The sequence below is a fragment of the Pieris brassicae genome, chromosome 10, assembly GCF_905147105.1.
Source record: "Pieris brassicae chromosome 10, ilPieBrab1.1, whole genome shotgun sequence".
Lineage (NCBI taxonomy): Eukaryota > Metazoa > Arthropoda > Insecta > Lepidoptera > Pieridae > Pieris > Pieris brassicae.
In genome coordinates, this window is record NC_059674.1 from 14,228,375 (window position 1) to 14,252,053 (window position 23,679).

General features: G+C 31.6%; 1 protein-coding gene across 1 annotated transcript; it reads left to right on the plus strand.

Annotated features, from left to right (window-relative positions):
- Window positions 1-736: 736 nt before the first annotated feature.
- Window positions 737-23,575, plus strand: LOC123714843. The gene is made up of 12 exons (XM_045669436.1): window positions 737-1,271; window positions 2,731-2,908; window positions 7,363-7,466; window positions 8,707-8,862; window positions 11,745-11,940; window positions 12,957-13,146; window positions 14,073-14,179; window positions 14,909-15,026; window positions 17,462-18,055; window positions 18,594-18,764; window positions 19,601-19,713; window positions 20,189-23,575. The coding sequence occupies exons 1-12, from the start codon at window positions 1,114-1,116 to the stop codon at window positions 20,465-20,467; spliced, it is 2,364 nt and encodes a 787-aa protein (XP_045525392.1). The 5' UTR covers window positions 737-1,113; the 3' UTR covers window positions 20,468-23,575.
- The last annotated feature ends 104 nt before the right edge of the window (window positions 23,576-23,679 follow it).

The following is a 23,679-nucleotide window of genomic DNA, read 5'->3' on the forward strand; positions in this document are numbered from 1 at the left end:
TAAACATATAACATTTTAATATTATTATTGATTATGAAAGAAGATAATACATTAAGAAAAACACTTTTTGAACGGCTTAAAGCTATGTATTATTATTAAAACTTATAGTTATTTACATAATTCTAAATTTTAATTTGTTTTTCCGACGTTTCGCGTACTTTTCAGTGTGCGTGGTGTGATGGTGACAATTCTTTTTTAACAAAAGACAATTTATTGTACTATAATGTATTAAACATTACAGTACAATAAAGCATGATGTTAAGTTTACCGCTCTATTTTTCTTATTTAGTTGTCACGTAAATGTCAAATTTTAATATCAAAAATTACGATTACGAATTATTGCGGATGCATTACGATTTACAAATTGTGATCGGCCTTAAAAATTCCTATTAATTTCATGTTCCGTAATCTGTGGTCCTAGCAGCAGTGTAAGTTACTCGATCACCAGTTCCACTTATAATATAAACCACACTATCATTTTATGTCGAAGAAAAGATTCTTGTTTTTCTATATGAAGATACTAATCTAGAAACTGCTAAAACATTTTTTTCTGGCTCCCCAACTTCCAGAGTTAAACAAAGATTTACTAATCGTTATTCTGTAAAATAAAGACTTAGACTTAAAAACCTACTATATTTATGATAATGTTATTATAAATATAGTTATAAAAATCGCAAACATATTCAGAATATTGACCTGGCAACATTATTGTATAACCCATTTCGTGCGTCGTCATTTTCAATACAATTGCGAAATTACTAATACCGTCATACATATTACATGCGCGGCCGTCAGTTGGCTTCTGTTTTGTGTATAATTTGTTTAAAAACTATTTGACAAATGGCAAAATACTTTAATTTTAATATTTAGATATTAATATTAGATTATGTGTACATAAGAATTATGTAATATTATTTATGAAAAAGTTAATACTGCACTGTGTTATGTTTTGGCGGCATTACTATAAAGCTACCAAAATAGATCTCCTTGTGTTTTAATATATAAATGTTCTAGTGCATAAATAAATGCTCCAGTAAAATTCAAGGTTTCTCATAGGAAATATGTTGAAGTGATAACTTGTGTTTATAGTGATTTTAAACCAATGCACTAATAATGGAGAATCCGACCGTTAGTGAATTGCGGTCAAGGTCCCGGTCTAAAACACCCTTCCTAAGATCGAGCTGTGATCGTGAAAACTGCATAGAAAGTGAGGAGCATACTCATCAAAAAACAGGACGCAGAACACCTATCAAAAGAAGCACACCTATCAAGTAATTATTGCTTATATTTTATTTTTACCATTTCTGTTAAAGCTAATATCAAGTGTACTATTTTTTATACCATTATATATAATAATATAAACAAATACATTTCCTCAATTGATAAGGAATTGTTATCAATTACAATCAACATATATGACTAATATCAATAATTTGTTTTGTGTAATGTTACTCATATATAAAAGTAAAATAATTATCATAGATTTCTTTACATAAATTCATGTCAATACTTTAGGTGTTGAACAGATCCAACAAGTATATGAAGTCTGTTCAAAACTTGTTGCTTAACCCCTTTTGTTGGTATTTGATGATGACAGCATTACTAAAATAGTTAAAAATCTACATCATATGTTAAAATTTCGTAAGGCTATTTACCACAATGATGTCATGAACATTGAAGGCCAATGTAAGGCCATTCATGGTGTAATACTTGTATATTGGTAACTATCTGTAAAGACTTGATTATCTAGAAGAAACAATGAAATGGCTGAAGTTTCTTATTCTAAAAATTACAATTTTTTAGTGTTATCATTATTGATTACATTTCAAATTTATCAGCTATTTTAGTAGATAAAATGTAATTAACACTGGATTTGAATTTAATTCATGTTTCAGAATAAACACATTAAATCATATTATGTAGGATAATTTTTATAATGAAATGTAATTGGTTTTACATGTTAATAATATACTATTTATGTGTATATTAAGTTGGCTAGAAAATCTATTAAAATACATAATGGAAGTTATTAAATACAGTCCAAGTTATATAGCAATGCTGTATGAACAAACATAGTTGTATAGAAAACAAAGCATATTAACCAAAGTTAAGTAAATTCACAGAGTTTTACCTTATATCAAGTAATGTTATATAGAGTTTACTCTGTAATTGAATAATTGTTTTAATGTAGTTTAAGTTGTTTTGTTGAGTTTCCCTTTAGGTATAACATTTAAAGAGGTGTTGTTAATCAGCAGGTTAATTTGTTGCTGATAAGCTGTTATCAAAGCTAATTATACTTTCATTGCCATTTTGCATACAGCATTTACATTTAAATTAAATGACTATTCATGTTGAAATAAATTTGCAAGTTTGATATTTTTTTGATAAAACTAGTTTGGAGAAATGTTACTACTAGTAGCCATTTATGTCCTAAATTATTCATTTATTTAATACAGATATATATCATAACAGCAGTAATACTTTATTAGTGTATATGCATTCATATAACAAATTCTGTAGGAAATAAATTACTGTTGTCTTTGCTTTACCAATAGTTATCAAATCAACCAAAACTTCAAGGTTTATGCTTAGAATGATATTCATATACTATAGACCTCTTCCAAATTATTTGTTGTTTTGCAATTAATACTAGCAATTAGTAATCTATGTTATACAAACATAAGCCATGGCAACCAGAAGGTAACATTTTATCCAAGTAATTGTTTATAGGCAGCTACAGCCCCCATCAAAAAAAGGCAGCATAGAAACAGTGCAAGAACAAGATGAAACCCCACCAGCCCATCGCACAAGACTGTCTACTAAAACGGAAAAACTTGTCAAAACATCAGACTATTCTTCTGAAGAGAGTCTGGATAGACTTAAGGCCCATAAGAAAGAGATTTATCAGGTAAAGGTATTTATTCATAGTGAAATAAATTTTGGTTAATTACTTCAAACCCAAGAAAACGCTGCCAATTTTTAAAAAAAAACTCTGACTAAGAGCTTTGCATAAGCCAAGACCAGGACTTGACTATCTGCTATACTGAGCTATGTTAATATAATCTACATAGTTCAGGTAGCTTAATAGAACTGCATTACTTGATTTGTAAGTAATACTTCGTGCCTATTTTAGTATATTAGTTATATTCTAGGTGTACATTGTCTTCACATATAATTATTAAACTAATGTGTACATTGTACAATTAATTTTAAAAGAGTAAATGTGGAGTGTGCCCCATTTCTCCACACTAAACCACCTTTTGGAAAGTGGCAACTAGAATCACCTTTATATTTTAGTGCCATTTTAGGTGGTCTAATTGGAATAAATGATTTGACTTGACTTGAAACACAAATTAAATATGAGAATGTATTGGTCATTTAACAGATGAACCAATTTTGATGATTAGACTAACAAAGTTACTTTGCAAAAATATTATTTCATAGTACTGACAATACCGCATAATCAAATAAAACTTTTGTCACATTAATAATATATATTTATAACTAAATTCATAATACCGATCTGTATTATTATCACTTCTTTCTTCAAGAAAATTCAGTAGACACTGTTAATTTTCTTGAGTTATATTAAAAAAATAACTAGGTCGTTTACTCAGCAAAAATGTAACAAAACAAAATTAAACAAGCAGGTGCTTACTAGCTGGTAACTTGATATACTATTCAAAATTCAAGGTTAATGTCAATGAAACTGCATATTATTCTCCGATGTCCTTATAAGTCGTAGATGTCAATTCATTGAGTCGTTAATTCTATAATTTACCTCTTTGCGTGCTTATAATCAAATATGTTACTTCACTAGGTTTTAAACTATTAACACATACTCATCAAGAAAAACATTGTCAGCAAACCGTCACACCTAAGACCCAAAGTCGACGATAAGTCACAGACTTAAACCAATAAAACTAGATCAATGAAATAGATGCTAAAATGTGTCTGAACCCTGCCCGATTGAGTTACGGATTCATACACCTAAGTTTCAAAGTCTCGATAAATATTTACGAATTACGGTTCGTATTTAACGATTGTTGTGTAACTAAGCTAATGTATGTATAGAACGGTTTTATTACGGTTCTCATAGACTAGCTGAACTGCGTAGAATACTAATTAAACGAATGAAATGTCTTATGGATATAAATATGTGTTCGCAGGCTTTAGTTTTTAAATAAAAAAATGTGTTATCTCTATTGTTGGTTACAAGTTATAGACAGTTATCTAAGCTACTTGTCAAATCAAGCAATTTCTTAATCTGAATATTTAAAAGATAATGATAATTATAAACGATCATTTTATTGTTACATAAAAAATACGTAATTTAAAGAAACTATAATTTTAGTTTGAAAAAGCTTTGACTTCACGTTAGGTAAAGTAAAATCAAACTATAACTCCATAACAATTATACTTTACCATAAATATCAATTCAGATATTGGATTTAACAGACGCCCACTAACAGATTTGTGTACTTAAATACCCAATTAAATGAAAGTGGCCCTTATAAGTTACCCATTTAAGTCCATATCGCATTCGTAGTTTAATAACGAGTGTGTTATTTCATATTCAATCTAAACTAACCATGCGGTCAAGAAATTGTTCCTCCCGGGATTCAACCGCTTTCAGTTCGAGTATTATTGTAGGCAGCTGTATATTCTTTCCTATCTGCAGCAGACATTTTCGATTGTCACCTGTTTCTTCAAATGTGAAACGTTTTACTAATTAATAATATTTTCGAGTATGAGGTGGCTTTCAATCACCCTTGTTCGAATGTAAATTAGGTTCCAACGGATGTTGGAATTGTTATCAATTATGCTCTTATCTATTAGTTTTTGTTTGTGAAGATAATAGATCACGTTTTAAACTTTCAAAGACGTTCGTTTTCTTGCTATACAGTACAAAAACACGATTTTAGACTAGTCAAAATTCGGGAAATATTCTTCAAAATATGTCGAAACTAGATTAGGTCAAGGTACGACTTTGAAACACGTTCTTAGATATCTTTGGATTAGATGGCTTTAGTTTTCTTTTTTATTTGATGCTCAATTGGTAAAAGTAAGTCCTGATACCCAGGGTTTTTTTTTGTATTTATAGAAGAATAAGTAGAGCGGCGGAAGAAAATCGCCATACTCAGTAATAAATATATTAACACTAGTTATTTTGCGTATAGCAGGAAAATATGTGCAGGAAAAGACCGAATATAGCTTCGATCTCCCACTTGGGTTATTTTTAAATCACTCAGCCGCATATGGACATTATTTCAAAGCAACAGTTGAGTGTAGTCGCAGTTTTATAGTGAATTTTTGATCATTACCAAACTGTACGAATCTTGACCCAGTTTTATTTTTACTTGAAGGATCAAAGGTACGTCAGTTGCTATAGTGATGAGTGAAGGAAAGCGCACGCTTTAGTCGATATGTTTCGGTACAAGGTCGGTTTTGTATAGCATTAGTAATTCGTATGAATTGGGTGGGACTTGTTTGTGTAATTAAATACATTTAGTAGCAATTATGACCATTGGAATTTAGTTTGGTAGTTCGTGCATAATTTGGACGGGACTGGTAGACTGTACTTTAAATTGTTATAGTTTTTTGTAGTCACAACACAGTAGATTAATAGCCGCACTGAGACTTGTTCATTATCTCTTTTAAATTAATTATTATAATTATAGACATGTCATAAAGTTATATGATTACAGTAACCATGTACTTATTTCTATATGATACGATTGGATAATTAATGACCTTTAATATACTACTTAAGTAAATAACTCGAGTATAAATTGAGAGCAATTTTTTTACAAGAATTGATAATATGCATAAGAACACTTTATATTATTTTAAAGACATTCCAATTACAAACTTTTATTTTAAAAAATCTATTCGTACTTATACTACTTAATAACTATTTATTACCTATTATAAATGAACGCTTTCAACATAATATAGTTCAGCCGTATATAACAAGCAAGACATTTACATAATATTTGTTATAAAGTTGAACAAGATCGTTGCACTGTGCTTTAGAAAGGTTAGCATAGATCACATTATGACTCGAATCTACAGCCATGCCTGCGGTTAAAATATCGAATGGACAATAATTTATGATTATTGTGTATTCTACTTGTACCTCGAAAGATTTCATAATATTGCATTCCAAATCACATAGTTTCATGACATTTTTAACATTTTTCAATAAAATTTTTCTATATTCTTCACTAACGCGCAATGATATAGTTTCATAGATATATTATCTAGTTAGTTGTATAAGTTATGTGAAAAGTGCAAACTTTTGATTGTTGATGTGGCATGTAACGGAGGTCTGGGAATCCGGTGAAATAAAAGTCATTCCCTGTGAAGTAAATTGTATAACACCGAACTATAGAACTTATTAGATTATTTATTTTTATTGGATTAAATACTTCTTGCAACATATGTCGACTTTGTCAATGAATGAATACCGTATACTTCCGGAGTGTTATCTACGGTAAATATTAACAAACCTCAATTAACACGGAAGATCTCATGGTTTTTTTTATCTGTATAGATCAAGGCAAAAGTGTTCATGTGTAGCTTGTATTCTTATATACATATTTTTCTAATATATAGATTGGAAACAAACCTTTAATACTAAATTATACATTGCATTCAACACTTGAACGTAATTAACTTCCTCTTCTAATCTATTTATACACATCCTTAATCGCTACCATTATGCTGGGTGTGCATGTTGTACCGGAGATTATAGATGTTTGGATATTTTTTTTTATTAGCTTCGTTTATTTTATACTAAAAATTCTCGTCATTTTTGGGTGAAAAAATCGTTAAGATTCAACACCAAGTATTGTTTTATCAGATGAATTAATATAAATTCGATTATGAAATAAATTCATGTAAATATTTTACGATTCGACCTAACTAATCGTATCTTTAAGCTGTTTCTACGTAGCGTACTATAGACTAACTTACTGAATAATGGACACTCGTTTTTATTAAATGAGTCATCGTCACACAAGAGCGCAGTTCAAATAAGAAATTGACCGTTATAAATGACATCACCGAAGCCTGGTCTTTGCTTCGCATTTAACTCCCCGAATTTTAGCATGTTTAATCATTTTTTTACTTAATCATTAGGGTGATTGAAATGTAAAGCTTGTCAACGATATGAAAGTTTACTATGAAATTGTCACTTAATTATTTTAGTATTTTATACAACTATATCTTCACATAACATCTAAACGTCTTATTTTAATTTTGTTGCTATTAATGAAATCGTTGACATGAAATTGGATATGCCGCTGAATATATTATATTTGTTTTAGTATGTAATTCTAATATGTGTTATGTTAACAGAACGAACTCAACAGCCAGTATGAGAGTGTTTCAAGTTCACGTCACTACAGAACGCTCGCTGACGTCACCCTTAGCCCCATATCACATAATTTGACGCATGACAGGTGAGCATAGTATGCACGTGTTAAAGATCATACTTCAAAATAGATGAATTCTTAGTCTTAAAGAGAAAAGCCGTTCAAGCCTCTTGTTGGAGGTTCGGCTTGTTTGCCTCCTGATAAAAAAGCATGGAACAGTTGTTGGCACCGCAAGAATGTGCGACATGTTTCATAGAACACTGTGAAACATTAAGAAAAACACTTTTTGAACGCATTGAACGCGTTTGTATTATTGTTAAAAACTTATAATTAGTCACCGTGACCACGCACGCTGAAAAGCACGCGAAATGTCGGAAAAAAATTAAAATTTAAAATTATGTAAATAATTATAAGTTTTTAATAATAATACATAGCGTCAATCCGTTCAATAACTGTTTCTCTTAATGTGTAAAAGCTATGTTAACAAAAGACAATACTATGAAACATGTCGCACATTCTATATCTGGATATTTTTTTTATATTTACGAATGTGTACACGACGGAACTATCTCTAAAGATCCTTCCATCCTTATAGATTTATTCCGTGTTGGTTGATTTATGAACTTGGAGATTCGATGAGTAACAATAGTTATCGGGGCTCACCTATCTTAAATATTTCATGTAAAGGTAGAACTGTGTCTTCTCGTTGTAATTAAATATCCTTGAGTTTATTTATAAAACAGCTGATAGTCTATAATGATCTTTATTTATACAAAACTGGCCTTTTAATTGAACAATATTCGAAAAAATAGCTAAGCATAATTTCATACATCTGCCTTCAACCATCAACAAATTATTGTACCGCAGCTGCCAAAAGTCCAAGGGTGTTCACAGAACTGGTTTTACATCAGACATAAACATCTTATTTCACACAACAATGGGTTGCAGACATAACATTGTTGACAATCGGGTTGCATTTAAAAAATAAATTTGCTTCTTTGCCAAAATTTTATTAATTTGTTGGCATAATTCCAATTTACTATGTGAGTACAATCTGGCGAGGTGTTTCAAATGTCATACCTCATACCAGTTGCCTCTATCCCATTAATTTAGATTTCTATGTTACAAAAAAACATGACGCGTTTATTGTACTTATTATTAGGAATTTATCGATTGTTATCATTCACAGAAATTGTTAATCTATAAGCTTAAGAATGTAGGTTTCTAAATTTCTGAATTAAGACTAAATAGTGCCTGTTAATTCGCTCTTTTCATTATGTATATGAAAATTTTGATATTTTTTGTTTATGTATCCTATGTTTTCTAGGTCGTCCCGTATTGGAAGTCCTACCTACAGTGCCTGTTCAACAGACAGCTCCTTCGCAGAACAAGCACTGGCCGACGCTAGTGCTCTTTTAGACAAGGAACCGAACCACGACCATCTACCTTATCGGCTTTATAAAATGGCGGGAGAGTACTGGAAGTGAGCATTATTTCAATCTTTGCGATAATCAAAGCCACGGAGGCCTTTATTTCCTCAATTTGAACGCAGGGGTCAATATGTCTTGCTTGCCCTATGTTTTATTAACTAGCTCAAATACAATATAAATATTATCACATCACCATACATTTGACTAATACCTTATTTATCCAACACTACAGTCTATGTTAATGTTTAACTGAGTGTGGCTGCACCACCTTTGTGTGGCAGCTCCCCATTGAAGTATTTCCGAACCAATTCGACTTAGGGTCCATCAAGAAAAGAGCGTACCAATTCGTAAAAGTCCGTCAACGCACTCGCGAGAACCATCTCCAATTAAGAATGTCTATGGGCTGTATCTTTTTATATCAGGTGAGGCTGAGCCTGTTGCCCGTCTGCCTTCTGTTCTATAAAAAAAAATATGTATCCTTTGAAAGACGTCTGCTTATTTCCTTCAAAAAAAGCATTCTAAAGTGTTAAATCTGCTCATATCTGCTCAAATCTGCTGACATACGAGCGGAATATATGATCGGTTTATATACGTAACAATTAAACCAACAAAACATACGTTTACATAATAGATTTAATATATTTTAACAAAATTTTAGATTAGACAACGATTTTGGGTATCCTGAAACTATGTTTATGATAGGTAATTGGAATTTAAAAACTAAGAAATGTATTATAACTTTATCGGTATATATTATATTAAATACCTACCTTATATTCAAACCTGTGTGGCAAGGGGCTTAAGTTTTTTATAGACAAGTTATATTGTAAAAGATTACTACGTATGGAAACTTGTTCGTTTGACATCGCTGAATTTATGTAGCTGCGATGTTTTTTTCCTTATACATGATTCCAATTGAAACAAACCAATTCTTAACATTTAAGGTCTTCAAGTTTTATTTTATTAAAATATGCAATTATGTACCCGCATTATACGCAGTACTTAATATTACTATCTACCTTCCGAATCGATTTGTTTCGCCGGTATTTTTACCCAACACGCTGCGCATGCGTTTGCGCATTATGCGTTTCCACAAGAGTTGTTGTTGATTCACAAGAGTTGTTTTGCACAAATAGTCTTCCTTTTTTTAAATCACGCAATATCATATATTGCTTATGAGATTAAATATTTTGGGGGTAGATTACAAATTTACAGACACATTTTAGTTTGGCAGCCCATGTGAACGATGGCAGTGAAAAAGATATAAAAATCGTTAAAAAATTTAAGTGAGATTTTAAGTTAAAATTACACAATGGACATAGTTAAAGAGATGGAAGTTATTGAGGAGACTGTGACGTTTGGGTAAATATTACCTATTCAATTTAAGCTTTAAAAATACCTTTGTTATTGGTTATCAGACTAATAATTTTAAAATGAAAACTTTTGAATTAAGTGAAATTAAACAAAAACTTAGATATATTTCTATTTTATTAATAGATAGGGAAACGTAGAGAGAACCCTATAAATAAGATATATATTTGTTATTATAATTCGTTAATTTTATTTGGTATTATATTTATAATAACGTTTTATTATTATAAATAATAAGTATAATACAATACTTTAAAATAATCCCACCAGCCTACCGATAAGTTAGCTGGACGCAGCTTAATGCTATTGTACAAAGGAATGCATTATATTATTACTTCGATCATTTTGTTACTTAATTTTTACGTGATATGTGTTAAGTGAAAAAGAAAACAACACTAGAACAAAGACTTCGCTTTAAAATATATAAAAAACTGTGACGAGAAACTTTCTTATTTATTATTTGTCTTTGAAAGTCTCTAAGAAAGATTAGTCAAGAGATGTTGAAAAAAAGTATGTTACACCCGTGTCAAACAGAACTACCCGCATATCAGGTATTGACCGAATAACACAACATAAAATAAGCCTTATGAGGGTGGCATTATCCTTAGGGATAATGATCCTTCTATCGAACCCGGGATAAACAAATAAATTAGAATAATATATAGACTATCCTATACTAATATTATAAATAAGAATTTTGTATTTATATTTGTATATGTTCGTAACAAATAAACTCAAGCTGCTTGAGTTATATACGTACGCTATTTTAAAATTTTGTTGACCGTCATAATGCTTCACACACAGTCTATGTTTCTCAGGGATACTGTGCTGTTTCTAAAATATAAAAAGAAATGCAGCCATGGAAAGGGACACACCGCTATTTTAAAATAACAATTCGTATAAATTTCAAAGCAATTTTCCATTTCTTTAATCAAAATAACACTAACGACTCGTCGAATTGGAAACCTATATGTTGTGACAAACTGTTTTTACTTGTTCTAAATCGGGAGTTAGAAATGCCGAGTGGTAAGAATAACGTCGAGTCGTGCCTAACGTAACTTTGATAGCTTATTGTGCTCACGTAAACAATAATTGTACAAGTAGTATTTAATAGTTGTTACGGTGTGATGTGAAATCTGAATTGTCACTTCCGTACATATACTGAAATTACATATATTGCTTCGGGCTCTTTACGAAGGTTTGTTCGTTCAATTATTGTGTAGATTTTGACTAATATAAAAGTTAGGTTATGATAATAGTTAACCATTTCATATAAACAAAGATCTACGCGTTTCAATATCAGTTTTATTTTAAGTAAAATTAGATTTTTTACAATAAAAATTACGAAACTGCATTAAATATACGTTCCGAACGAATGGGTACACAGCTAATGTCCCAGGTTACGAGCGGTTAAATAAAGAGATTTGAGTGTATAAAGTAACAACATGGACAAAATAATAAATATGTCTAAAAGGATAGGGTAATATGATAGGAAATGTAACAATCGCTTAACCAAACCAAAAAAAAAACTTAATATAACTTTATAAAATGTTATCAATTTCAGCAAATACCCCAAAACAGACTACACATATTCCCCAATGTCTCGGGATCGCGTGGAGCTGGCTCCGGGGCAAGTGGCCGTCCCAAATATGTCTCGTCGCTCTCTGTCCCAATTCCGGGTGCAAGGTCCTAACACAGTGGACGAACCGGACAAGATTGTGTCCACTTGGACAAGTACAACTACGAGGAAACGTTTCACGGTAGGACTTTATACACTATATGGTTTTAAATTGTATTATTATTATATGAAACTATATGAACATTTACCAAAATCCCCCGCGGTGTAACAAAATACGCATCATAACTGGTACGTTCGTTTAGGTGCTTCGATGCGACAGACATCCACTTATAGCATGATGTTATAAGTAAGAAGTTTATCATTACAATCAATGCGGAAATTGTCTAAATTCATGCAATCCTGTAGGAGAAAATATTATATCTAGTCTAGATAGATTTTGAGAAAGTAACTTAAAAATCAATTTCTCCCACTAAAAGTTTAACAGTCAAGCTCATCTGATGTTGAGTGATACCATGGACACTCTCCTAAGTCGGATATTAGTTCGGAAATACGTGGACGGGCAACTGGTTCTACATAGAGTTGGTGCGCCGTAAAAAAGGCTTTAAAAAACGCTCAGTTGTAGAACGACAGCCGTTCGGGTGTAATTCACATTCTACCTTGACGACGTCATAAATATTTAGATGAACAGATTCTGTATTTTATTGACATTTGAAAAAAATGCTTTTTACCGGTGTTTATTGCGTCGTAGGGTGAATTACGCCTCAAAATATGGACTATATATATTTCTCAAAAAAAAGTTTATATTATTAGTATAGAAATTATATTAACTATTGAAAAAAACACTATTATTAACCGGATTAAAGCTATTTGTATTATTATAAACTTATAATTATTTTACATAATTTAAAATTTAAAATTTCCGACGTTTCGCGTGCCTTACAGCGTACGTGGTCACGGTGACTGAAGACAAAAGGTGTTGAATGTCAAAAGTATCGCAGCTGTAGAGAAAGTTGTGTTATCTGTATTTATTTCTCCGGAGTTGATATCGGCTATTATACTACTATGTAGCTGATAGCTTTAATGCGGTTAAAAAAGTGTTTTCTTTCAATGTGTAAAAGCTATGTTAACAAAAGACAATACTATTAAATTAACTAATTTTTGTTATAATTTAAAGAAATATAATTATTTTCATTTCAGACGGTAGAGAGTTCTGACGATGAGAGCCCGTATATTCATAACGGTTATGGCGCGAGAGAGGAAAAATTGTGGTTTACTCAACTATTGGCAACAATACTAACTACGATCCGTACAAGCACCCGTAACGCTTATAGGAAAGTGGTTGGCCCGTCCCATAGATATCCTTATACTGACAGGAGGCCCGCTAAAGGTAAGAAGAAATTTTTTTTTAAACAAGGTCAAATTTCAGCTTATTTTTGAGGCTAGAAAAAAATACACATTTATTTATTATACAATTAAATTATCAGATCGTAATTTTTATATATTCTGTAACAATGTTGGTGTTCTTGGCGTGACAATGTATGGGTCGGTGATGTCATGACGTCATTAAATTTCGTTGTTTACCAGGGTTAAGTTAAACGGTGTCTAAATTTATAATCTAATTAACTGCTTAAGCGATAGATGGCGTTGTGCATGTGAAGAAAGGCGATGGCATAACGACAATAATCTCTCTTATAATAATAAATACTTCAGAAGTTTAATTTGTGGTGTGTCATTGCGTGATAGGTTGTTTTGTTCAAACGGTATACTAACGATGGTGTAATAAGCATATTTAAATATTCCACACACTTTATCAAAATCACAAATAGGGGAGATAATAAGAAGAAACAGATCCAACTGCATAGTTCAGGAGGAGGCTTTTACCCAACATGGGTAGTATAGCCCAATACGAGCATGCAAGACACCAAAACATAAAATTTCAAAAACTAACTTAGACTGAAAACTAACACCCATTTGATATGTATATTGTAAGCAATATGGAATTAAAGTGGCTTTAGTGTTATTATTTTATTACCACAAATACAATAATAACTAATTTAGTTTTCTGTTAGTAATATGTTAGTTACAATATTGTCCCAAATATTAGTTGGTTGTTGGATTATTCTTAAAGGCTTTAGAGGTTCAAGCGCACAGGCGCCAATAAGACGCGCTCGGTCATCTAATAAGTATATCGCATCGCATTTAAATTTATTTTAGCTTTCTATTTATCCTTTTTTAATTATTTCTATGTAGGTAAAAGTGTTGGTTAGTGTCAAAGTGAATATACTTAAAGTGCAAATTAATCTAAATTTTCAGCTGGCGTTATATCACAAGCTGCAAGCGTCGTTACGGCGCCTTTCTACTGGATATACACTCTCATCACTTCCGTCATCACCACAACGGTGACTACTGTCACTGAAACGGTAATTATTAATTTACGGTGTTTGAACACCTCGAATTACATGAACATTATTATACAACATGTATTATTGTATAATAATTCGTGTGTGTATACAAATTATATGAAAAAGCCTCTAGATATCGCGATGTGACGGATTTCCGTCACATAGTAGTATAGTTGTGGAATAGAGGTTTCATTTGTTTCTGCATTTACTTAAACCCTATAATATCCTGCATAATTGGCAAGTCTCTATAGAGATGACCATGGCTACAAGGGCCTATTATAATTCTATTGTAAAAATAAGGCCATAAACTTCCTTTCTACTGTCAAATTTGTCCACGTGACTAATACAGTGTTTCACAACGTATGGCCCTCGCTCGAAAATTTATTATAATTATTTGTAATTTGAATTTCATCCTAAATACGAAGTTTCTTAAGTGATAAATTTAATTTCTAATTTTACATATAGCATAGAAATTTTAGAAAGACTACGGGGGGAGGGCATGGCTCAAATAAGGTTGGAAAATAATGTAATTAAACATTTTGTTTAATTACCCGCAATCCGGCAATGCGTATTACTGATATTTTTTATAAAGACGGTATTTCGCGATCAGCCCATACCAATTATTGTTTTACCGAAATTAATCTCTCAACACCATGCACTCAAGAAATTTTGGTAATTTTGCTGAACTGTCAAAATATTTATACCAAATTTCCTGTCTGATGACTTAATATTTTAAATGCGTTATAGATTTCCCCGAGTAAAGCAATTCCAACTGAAAAACATCGAGCTGTATATAATAAGCATGAGGGTGGGAAATGGAAGCTGTGGCCACTTTTGCTTTTATTACCGGCTGTTGGATATGGATGTAAGTATATTATTTAATATAGAAGACAAGGAAAATTTAATTACTGGCAACACAAACAATTTATTTAAAAGGTTACCTGTATTTGCTTCTTGTCTATCTTCATAGATTTTTTGTTGCAGACTTACTGCCAAATCATTCATCTCATAAAACTCGCAAAAACTATTTTGGTCGACTGTTGCATATATTTATGTTGTTCTGTACACACGTCTTACATAAAAATAAACTAATAATGTAAATTATACTCGACTCCACTTTTCATCATAATCTGTCCAGCCGATAAGGAGTTTAACTACCAACGCATGCACAGAAGATATATAAAGATATATAACACCTTGGCTTATATGACACAAAAGGCGTATAAATTGAGGTCCGTATTTAATTTACTGCAAACGTAATAATAAAAGGCTTATCTATGAAAATGATTAATTTGTAATTTTCATCATTCCCTGGTTGGGCGTCAATTGTCGAATTCAAAAAAATGCTTTAACAGAACTATTCAGTGCAGGGTGTTGGCCTTAAGACAGGTAGAGGTAGATAAATCTCACTAAATAAATCTCTTTCAGCGTACTACACATACGAGAACTTGGATCACCTGGCTCTGCCAAACTTTTCAGATTTCTATATAGATTTAACGGACTTCACAGCGAAAACTCTCCAGAACTTGTCAATGCCAAGTCTCCCTGTCTTACCTAACATCAATTTGACAATGCCAAATGTTAGTTTGGCACAAATCGATGTGTCAAAAAAATATACAGTGTACAAAGAAGTTGTACAAAATAGGTTAAGCGACGCCTCAGACTACTTACAAGTTGTTGCTGAGAGCTGCTGGGAAGAGATACGGAGATTCTGGCGTGGAGTGGTCGGTTGATGTTCTTGGCATATAAAAATGCCCACTAAAAACTTTTAAGGGAAATTATTTTATGTTCGAGTGTTGTCATGACAAATTATACGATTTTTTATTGTGATTATGTTGACATTAATCTTAATGCTATTTTATCGGACATAATTTCCGACCGATTATAGAAATAATTACCTGATGTGTGTTTATGAGAGTACAAACTTTTTAAATCTAGCTTAAAAAAGGGATTTAAACGGAAAATCTTCACAACTGGATGTCCCGTTGATAAAGACAATTTTAAAACTGAGTTTTTAAAAAGGTTTCGTAAATCTATAGGCATATGATTTAAACAATATGGCGCAGTTTTGTGTCACAGTTTCAGGAAATTGTCAGCCTCATCGTGAAATAATAAATTTTACGATCGAGCCATGACATATTTATTTGTGTTTTAATTTTGCTCTGGCAATACGTAAGGTTAATACACTTATTTGATTTGAACGTGATTAAGATACAAGTACGACGTACTGGATTAATTCATTCCCTGTCTATAACCGCTTTTTGAAAGGTATTTCTTAAATTTAAATGAAAAAGATCAATCCTTTTAGAATGCGGTTATTACAAATGATTAATATTTTTATATTTAGAGTATTTTTATACCATATAATCACAATTATATTTATTTTTATACCTGAAGAGGTAAATTTTATTTTAACACAATGTGTGTTATTTATTAAATGTTAAGATTAATTTAATTATATTAATACGTCTTTAACAGTCCCTAAAACAATTATATGAATGAAGGGAAACTATTTTTAGAGATCCATTATCATGTTTCAAAAAGACTTTCTTGATAGTCAAAGAGATTTTACCATAAACTATTTTCTTACTTTCTAATTAAATATATAGTCAGTTACGTTTCAATTTCGGTCACGTGACCAAATGTTTTTAACCAATCAAACAATGGCTACCACCGCATGTTATAATAGAAATACAAATTATGGAAAAATGTACCTAAAATAATTGTGGCCATATTAATTGGGTTAAACCAAATCTAGTCCTATAGTTGATTTTTGAAACAATTATTATTTTTAATTCTTCATTTTTGGCTTTAATTTACTTAATTTGAATATTAGTATGAAAATTAGTTGCTTTAAGTACAAATGTCACAATTTAATGTTTCAATGTTCTGTGCTCTTTGTGTATGTACCTGCTGATTCTAGTTAAGAAATCCGAACTAATATATTCGTTATCTTAATTTAAATTAAGAATAACAAATTTGAAATTATGTAATACAATAACTATTTATTTCTGGTGTGGCAATCTTTAATTATAAATTGTTTAATGTACTAACTGGGTTATTCAATTAAAATTTTATTATGAAAATTGTGTTATCCTTTCCCTTCCCACATTCCCCCTTACCAGGGAAGGATAGAGGTATTATCACCTATACAAAGTGCTCGCTGGACGCTCTTTTAGGTGAGTTATAACATTATCTTTGTTAAATATCAATCTCTGTCCTTCCCTGAACCTAAAAACCTTAAAATGTTGGGAAGGACAGAGTATCAACACAATAGTAATTTATTTTATTCTATTACAGATTATAAATACAATGATCGAGTACTGGATACGTATGCGCCCCCGATAATCGATCAAGACGCGGACTTGACCAAACGAGTTGCGGCGCTCGAAACGTGGGCCCTAAACGTCGATAATCGATTTAAACATGTCGATGAAAAACTATCGAAAATCGATAACTTCGAAGCCCAAATCGAGCACTATTCGTTTAAGAATTTGCAACAGAATTTGATACAGATTTTAAGCATGGACGATAATAGTGAAGCTATTGCCAGTAAACTTAAGGAACACTTCGATAAAAATTACATTTCGAAGGATGAAATGCAAATACTGAGTCAGCAGATACACGAGAGATTGATCAGTTCGTGGAAACCAGATATGAGTGAAGATGATATTAGGAGATTAGTTCAGGAGTATCTGTTGACTGTGGAGAAACGGCAGATGGCGGTAATAGTTGAAAAGGTTAAGGAGTATGTAGGAAATATGGCGGCACCTGGAGGTGGAGATGACCCAAGCCATTATGACTCTGAGGAGATCCAAAAACTGGTGATGAGTATGCTGGAGATCTACGATGCAGATAAGACCGGATTGGTGGATTACGCGTTGGAGTCGGCAGGTAAGAATTTTTACCCAATTTTTTGGCATTAAATAAAATTTAATAATTACATATACAGGAATGATATACACTATACCTATCTAAAAAATGTTATCAAAACCAGAATCCATTAGTAATTAAAATTACACTCAAAATTAGCATAATTATGGCAGAGGTGCCGCGCCGCTTCTGTAAAATAATATTGAAGAGGCAAAAAGCTTAAATTTACCATATTTTTATGAAAGTATTTCAAATGTAGTAAGTATAATTCAGAAAATAATTATATAATTATTATTTAATAAACGTATATAATCTATAAGCCTCGTCCAACCTCTATGTCTTTCTCCTTTCCCCAACAAACAAAAAACCCACTACACTATAGAAAGAATTTTTCCATAGTAGATGTTTCTTTTTTATTGTTCCATTAAGGGTTGCCTGGAAGAAATCGCTTGTTAGCGATAAGGCCGCCCGTTGCCTAATTACTTATGTAACCTGATTTTTTTGTAACGAAGTGTAAATAAATAAAAATATTATTGTTAATTAAATTTTTAAATTCCAGGCGGTCAAGTTATATCGACGCGCTGTACCGAACTATACCAGATCAAGACGAAGCAGTACTCGATCCTCGGTTTGCCAATTTGGTGGGTTTACACGTCGCCACGTTACGCTCTAACGCCAGGGAATATGCCCGCTGAATGCTGGGCTTTCCAGGGTTTCCCAGGATACCTGGGTAAGTGACAAAAAATTGTATTTTTTTTTGTACTCTTGTGGCCTTATCATAAAACTTGTACTTACCGTATTGGTAAGTAAATTTACATTTAAAAAAAACACTTTTTGTCACCGTGACCACGCACGCTGAAAAGCACGCGAAACGTCGGAAAAAATTTAAAATTATGTAAATAATTATAAGTTTTGAATAATAATACATATTTTCAATCCGTTCAAAAAGTGTTTTTCTTAATGTGTAAAAGCTATGTTAACAAAAGACAATACTAAGTAACTTTATATCTTAAGTTTACACAGTACAACTAGTTTAAGGTATTTTTCCTGTTTAGAACAGGATTATGAATACTAATATGAAGATACACTATACAATAATGTCAGTTAGTGGCAGCTGGCGATAATGCTTAATAAATGTACAATCCCTGTTTTTTTTTCAGAAATTCATATACAAATCGGGCTAAACACTTGAACCTAGAAAAGTTACATAAATCCTTTACTTATACTGGGTTAGAAACATCCAAGCTAGCATTCGCATTATTTTTTTAATGCATTGTACATAGTCATTTTATTCTTGAATAATATAAGGAATGTTTTTATTAAGATCCTTCTTTTAGTAGAAGACTTGTGACAAACACATCCTTGTGATTTTTTTATAATTTTGTCTAAGACTAACATGACCAAAAATCATTCACAAATGTTATAGATACAAAATTGTAAGCAAACAGTACACAATGCAAAAGATACCACAACAATTTACGAATTAAAATAAAGTATTGCTAACACTAGTCATTGTTAAATAAAACTAATTTATTAACCATGTATATACTTTCATACTTTTTTCAGTAATTCGTACATACGCAATCATCGAAGTAACGGGTTTTTCATTGGAGCACATGTCTCGTTTGCTGGCTGCTGAAGGGAAGATTGAATCCGCCCCTAAATACTTCTCAGTTTATGTAAGTTAATTACAAGTGTATTACAGCGCTGAATATGGGAATGATTCCTATATACTTATACCTATTTCGTGATATTTGTACATACGGCCTATTAAAAAACGCACACTAAAAATGTAAAAAACATTAAGAAAACACTTTTTAAACGGATTGAAGCTATGTATTATTATTAAAAACTTATAATTATTTACATAATTTTAAAGACGTTTCGCGTGCTTTTCAGCCTGGTCACGGTGACACGGTGAACATTTAAAATTATGTAAATAATTATAAGTATTTAATAATAATACATAGCTTCAATCCGTTTAAAAAGTTTTTTCTTAATGTGTAAAAGCTATGTTAACAAAAGACAATACTATGTAAAAAACATGTCACTACTATGTAACAAGGTTTTATTTGAAAAAAAAAAGACAGGATTGGGTAAAAACTTGAAATGTATGAAAATGTTTTTTTTAAATTCCTATATTTTGCATTGCAGGGACTGCATGGTGAATTGGACCCAGAGCCACATTTATTCGGCAACTACGTGTACGATGCTAATAGCACGGCCATACAACACTTCCCTGTTCAATACCCCAAGACCACCAACATTGGGGGTATAGAATACCCAGTCGCTTACGACATTGTCGAACTGCGGGTCGAGAGTAACCATGGCAACCCTACATACACCTGTGTTTATAGATTTAGGGTTCATGGCAACCCTTTGAATGATATAAGACAAGCCACGGATGATAGTATTAGAGACAGTGAAACATAGTAGTGGCCTTATAACTTTAGTACAAAGTGACTTAATGTGTTCCGATTTAGCGTTAGTGTGACCATTTAACGGTGAGGAGTTTCCTCGCTTTGTGAAAAAAATTGGTAGAATTTTAAAAATATACATTCTTGATTGTAACATTTTAATTCAATTATCAAAGGTGTTGCAATAACTCAAATCCCTAATCTCAATACCGCACAAGGCATACGCTTAGTTCGTTATATAAGGTAGATTAAGTTTTATATTTTAACTATTCAATGTACTAGTAAGCGCTGCGCGTTAAGTACAAAGTCAGCTTTTATCACTTGACGAGGTCATCGACCCTTAATGGCAACAGCTGATTATTGTTAAGTTTTTACCCAATCACAGCATGTTTACTAGACTCATCTTATACAAACAAGTACGTTGGCCCTAGACATAAATACTTAGTGACCCATTCGTAATTGGTCACGTGACCACGCGTGAGTGATGTCATTCCCATACAATTTTATTTTAGGATTTGTCTAAAGCCGATTTCCATAAGTATATTGTTCCATTTCGCGCATTGCATTAGAGTAGAATTTTGTACAAAAAACAAACATACACCACAAGAACGTGATATTAAGCCTCGAATCTACTGTTAAGCGCAGGAGTCCTTGATAAGAATTTTTAAACTATTCTTTAGGACTTTAATTTATTGAAAAAAAAATTGTATTCAGTTAATAGTTGAATAGGAATAAAATCTAAGTTAGTATATTGAGTTCTTTCAAAAGGTTCTTATATACCTAGTCTTGCCATAAATACTGAAATAAAGAAAAACAAAATTTATTGCAAATAACATTTATTACTTTTACAGTGTGTTAGTTTAATACATAAATATAAAAAGCTTATTCGAAGTGGTCTTCATTGACTGCAATACAGTCCTTTCAATGTTGAGGCCAGATATCAATAGAAGCACGCACTCTTTCCATGGGAAAATTCTTCACTGTCAATCGTACGGATTGTTTTAGGGACTCCAAATTTTCATGGCGTCTATAGAATGCCGTACTCTCTAAAACTGAATATAAATTAATCCACCTGACCAGAACTTCAGCTCTGAATAGACCGAGCTTTATGACCCGGCGCCCAGTCTTGCTGGAAGGACCATTCTTGGTTATTAAACATGGTGTTGTAAAGGGGCTTCAATACCTTCTCAAGAATGGTATCTTGATACACTTGTGGCAATGTTTTGATACCTTTTTCACTAAAGTAGGGCTCAGTCACTCCTTCATAGCTAACACCCCACCAAACCATCACTGAAGTCAGATAGTGCCCACGTTACAGCCTCTTTAGAGTTTTGAGCATAAATACGGTCATTTTGTTTGTTAAAATGTTGCTAAATTGTAAAAAAATCTCTTCCCTAAACAAAATTTCTCAGCGACTGAAGCTTACCGCTTCAGTAGTTGTTTCGATTTTACCACCTCTTTTTTAAATTATCAGTTAAGAAATGACCAATACGTCACTTATAGGCTACAAATCTTAAGTGCTATCTTCATCTTCCGAGATACAGTCGTTTGCTTTCAGACAGGATTTCATCGAATTCTTTTCCAACTGTTTAGACCACCCTTTTCGTACGAACACTACATGGACGGCCAGATCTTTTTCTGTCACAAACAGAGGAGGTCTCGTTGTACCTATTAATAGCCTGGTACACCAACATTTTACTAAAACCAAGCATATGGAGAGTTTTAAAAATGGAATTTGGCTCCATACCTACTTTGAGTAATGCGATCACAGCGATTCGGTTCTCTTTATCACCCCACTCCATTTTAATATCGCAAAATATTGTATAATTTATTGGCGCCAAAATGAGAAAACCCAATAAATAATCGTATAAAAATGACAGATTCCAAATTCAAATTTATTATTTTTAATTGCAACAGTATTTATGGCCAGACTAAGTGGACAACATAAAATTATGTATTTACGCATTGGTATTTCTAACTAACGAACGGGCAGTCCATTTACTATTATGATAACGCTCCGTAAGTCGTATGTTAGGTATAGCAAGTCCGAGCAATAATTTTAAATTAGTTTTAGTGAAGGAACTAGTCCAATTTAGTTAATAATTTTTATGCCAATTATATTGAATTACGTTTTAATCGTTATCATCATGTTTTCGTATATATTGAGGAAGTACACAAGTAACACATATGTATTAAACTCACTTTATAAAAACTTAATTTGACATTAAGTTTGAATACTATCTTTATATAGCTTTACCAATTTCCGGTCAGACACAATTCGGCGGTCAGAGTTAAATGTTTTAGTTAAAAAAGTGTAAACAGACTGTTTTAGTTTTTATAAATGACAGTTTTAGAATTGCAAGAAAACATATTTATACATTTAACAGAACCAGTACAAAAGCATAGAAATTCAAGTTTTTAGCAATTATTGTTTGTTGATTGGCTATTTAATAATTAATAGTTAAAAAATAAACGATACAAATGAGGCAGCTCGAATTCTTGAAGTTACATTAATCAAAATAACGACGCATAACGAAAATAATATCTTTTACAATAAAAATTGAATGATCTATATATGTAATGTGGCATGTTGAAGACTTTGATCTGCTTTTTCTCAGAATAGAGCAAGTATAAAGCATCTAGACCCTGATCTTAATAGAAAATTTTAGCAAGGAGAATAATACCTTTAATATACTTCTTTGTGGTGTTTTTATATAAAAATACTGTGTTTATTACTGTATAATATGATTGTTGTTCATTATGTATTATAATACCAAGTTTCCTCACAGTGTCTTATTGGATTGTTAATATATAGTACTATTTATTAATAACGACAATAAATTCCAGTAATCATATAAATTATTACTAATTGAATAACTAAAACTTCGAGAATATCGTACAAAAATACTACAATATATTTTCGTAATATGTATATAAAAATTAAATTTTCTACAGTTTTATATACGTGTAATGCCTGATTGTATGAATTTATAAAATGTTTCAGTGTATTTTAACTTATTTCTTTGCTGTGTGAATTCTTTTATAAGCTAAGGTTAGTGTTTTACCATAATGCTTCACCGAAATTGTATAAATGTGTTGTTCCAATTAAAGTTTTAATAAAATATGTTTTTTTTTTACTACATCCCCATTTGCATATGTATTTTTAAAATTTGAGAATGTGAACACCGAATTCTGAAAATACCCCCTACCAAGACTAAGTATTTTTAG

What these genes read in the sequence shown, in the direction of transcription:
- LOC123714843 (XM_045669436.1), top strand. Translation starts at nt 1,114, where the DNA reads ATGGAGAATCCGACCGTTAGTGAATTGCGGTCAAGGTCCCGGTCTAAA. An exon ending in TGACTACTGTCACTGAAACG is followed by an intron (nt 14,180 to 14,908) that starts GTAATTATTAAT and finishes AATGCGTTATAG; the next exon opens with ATTTCCCCGAGTAAAGCAAT. An exon ending in CTAAATACTTCTCAGTTTAT is followed by an intron (nt 19,714 to 20,188) that starts GTAAGTTAATTA and finishes TTTGCATTGCAG; the next exon opens with GGACTGCATGGTGAATTGGA.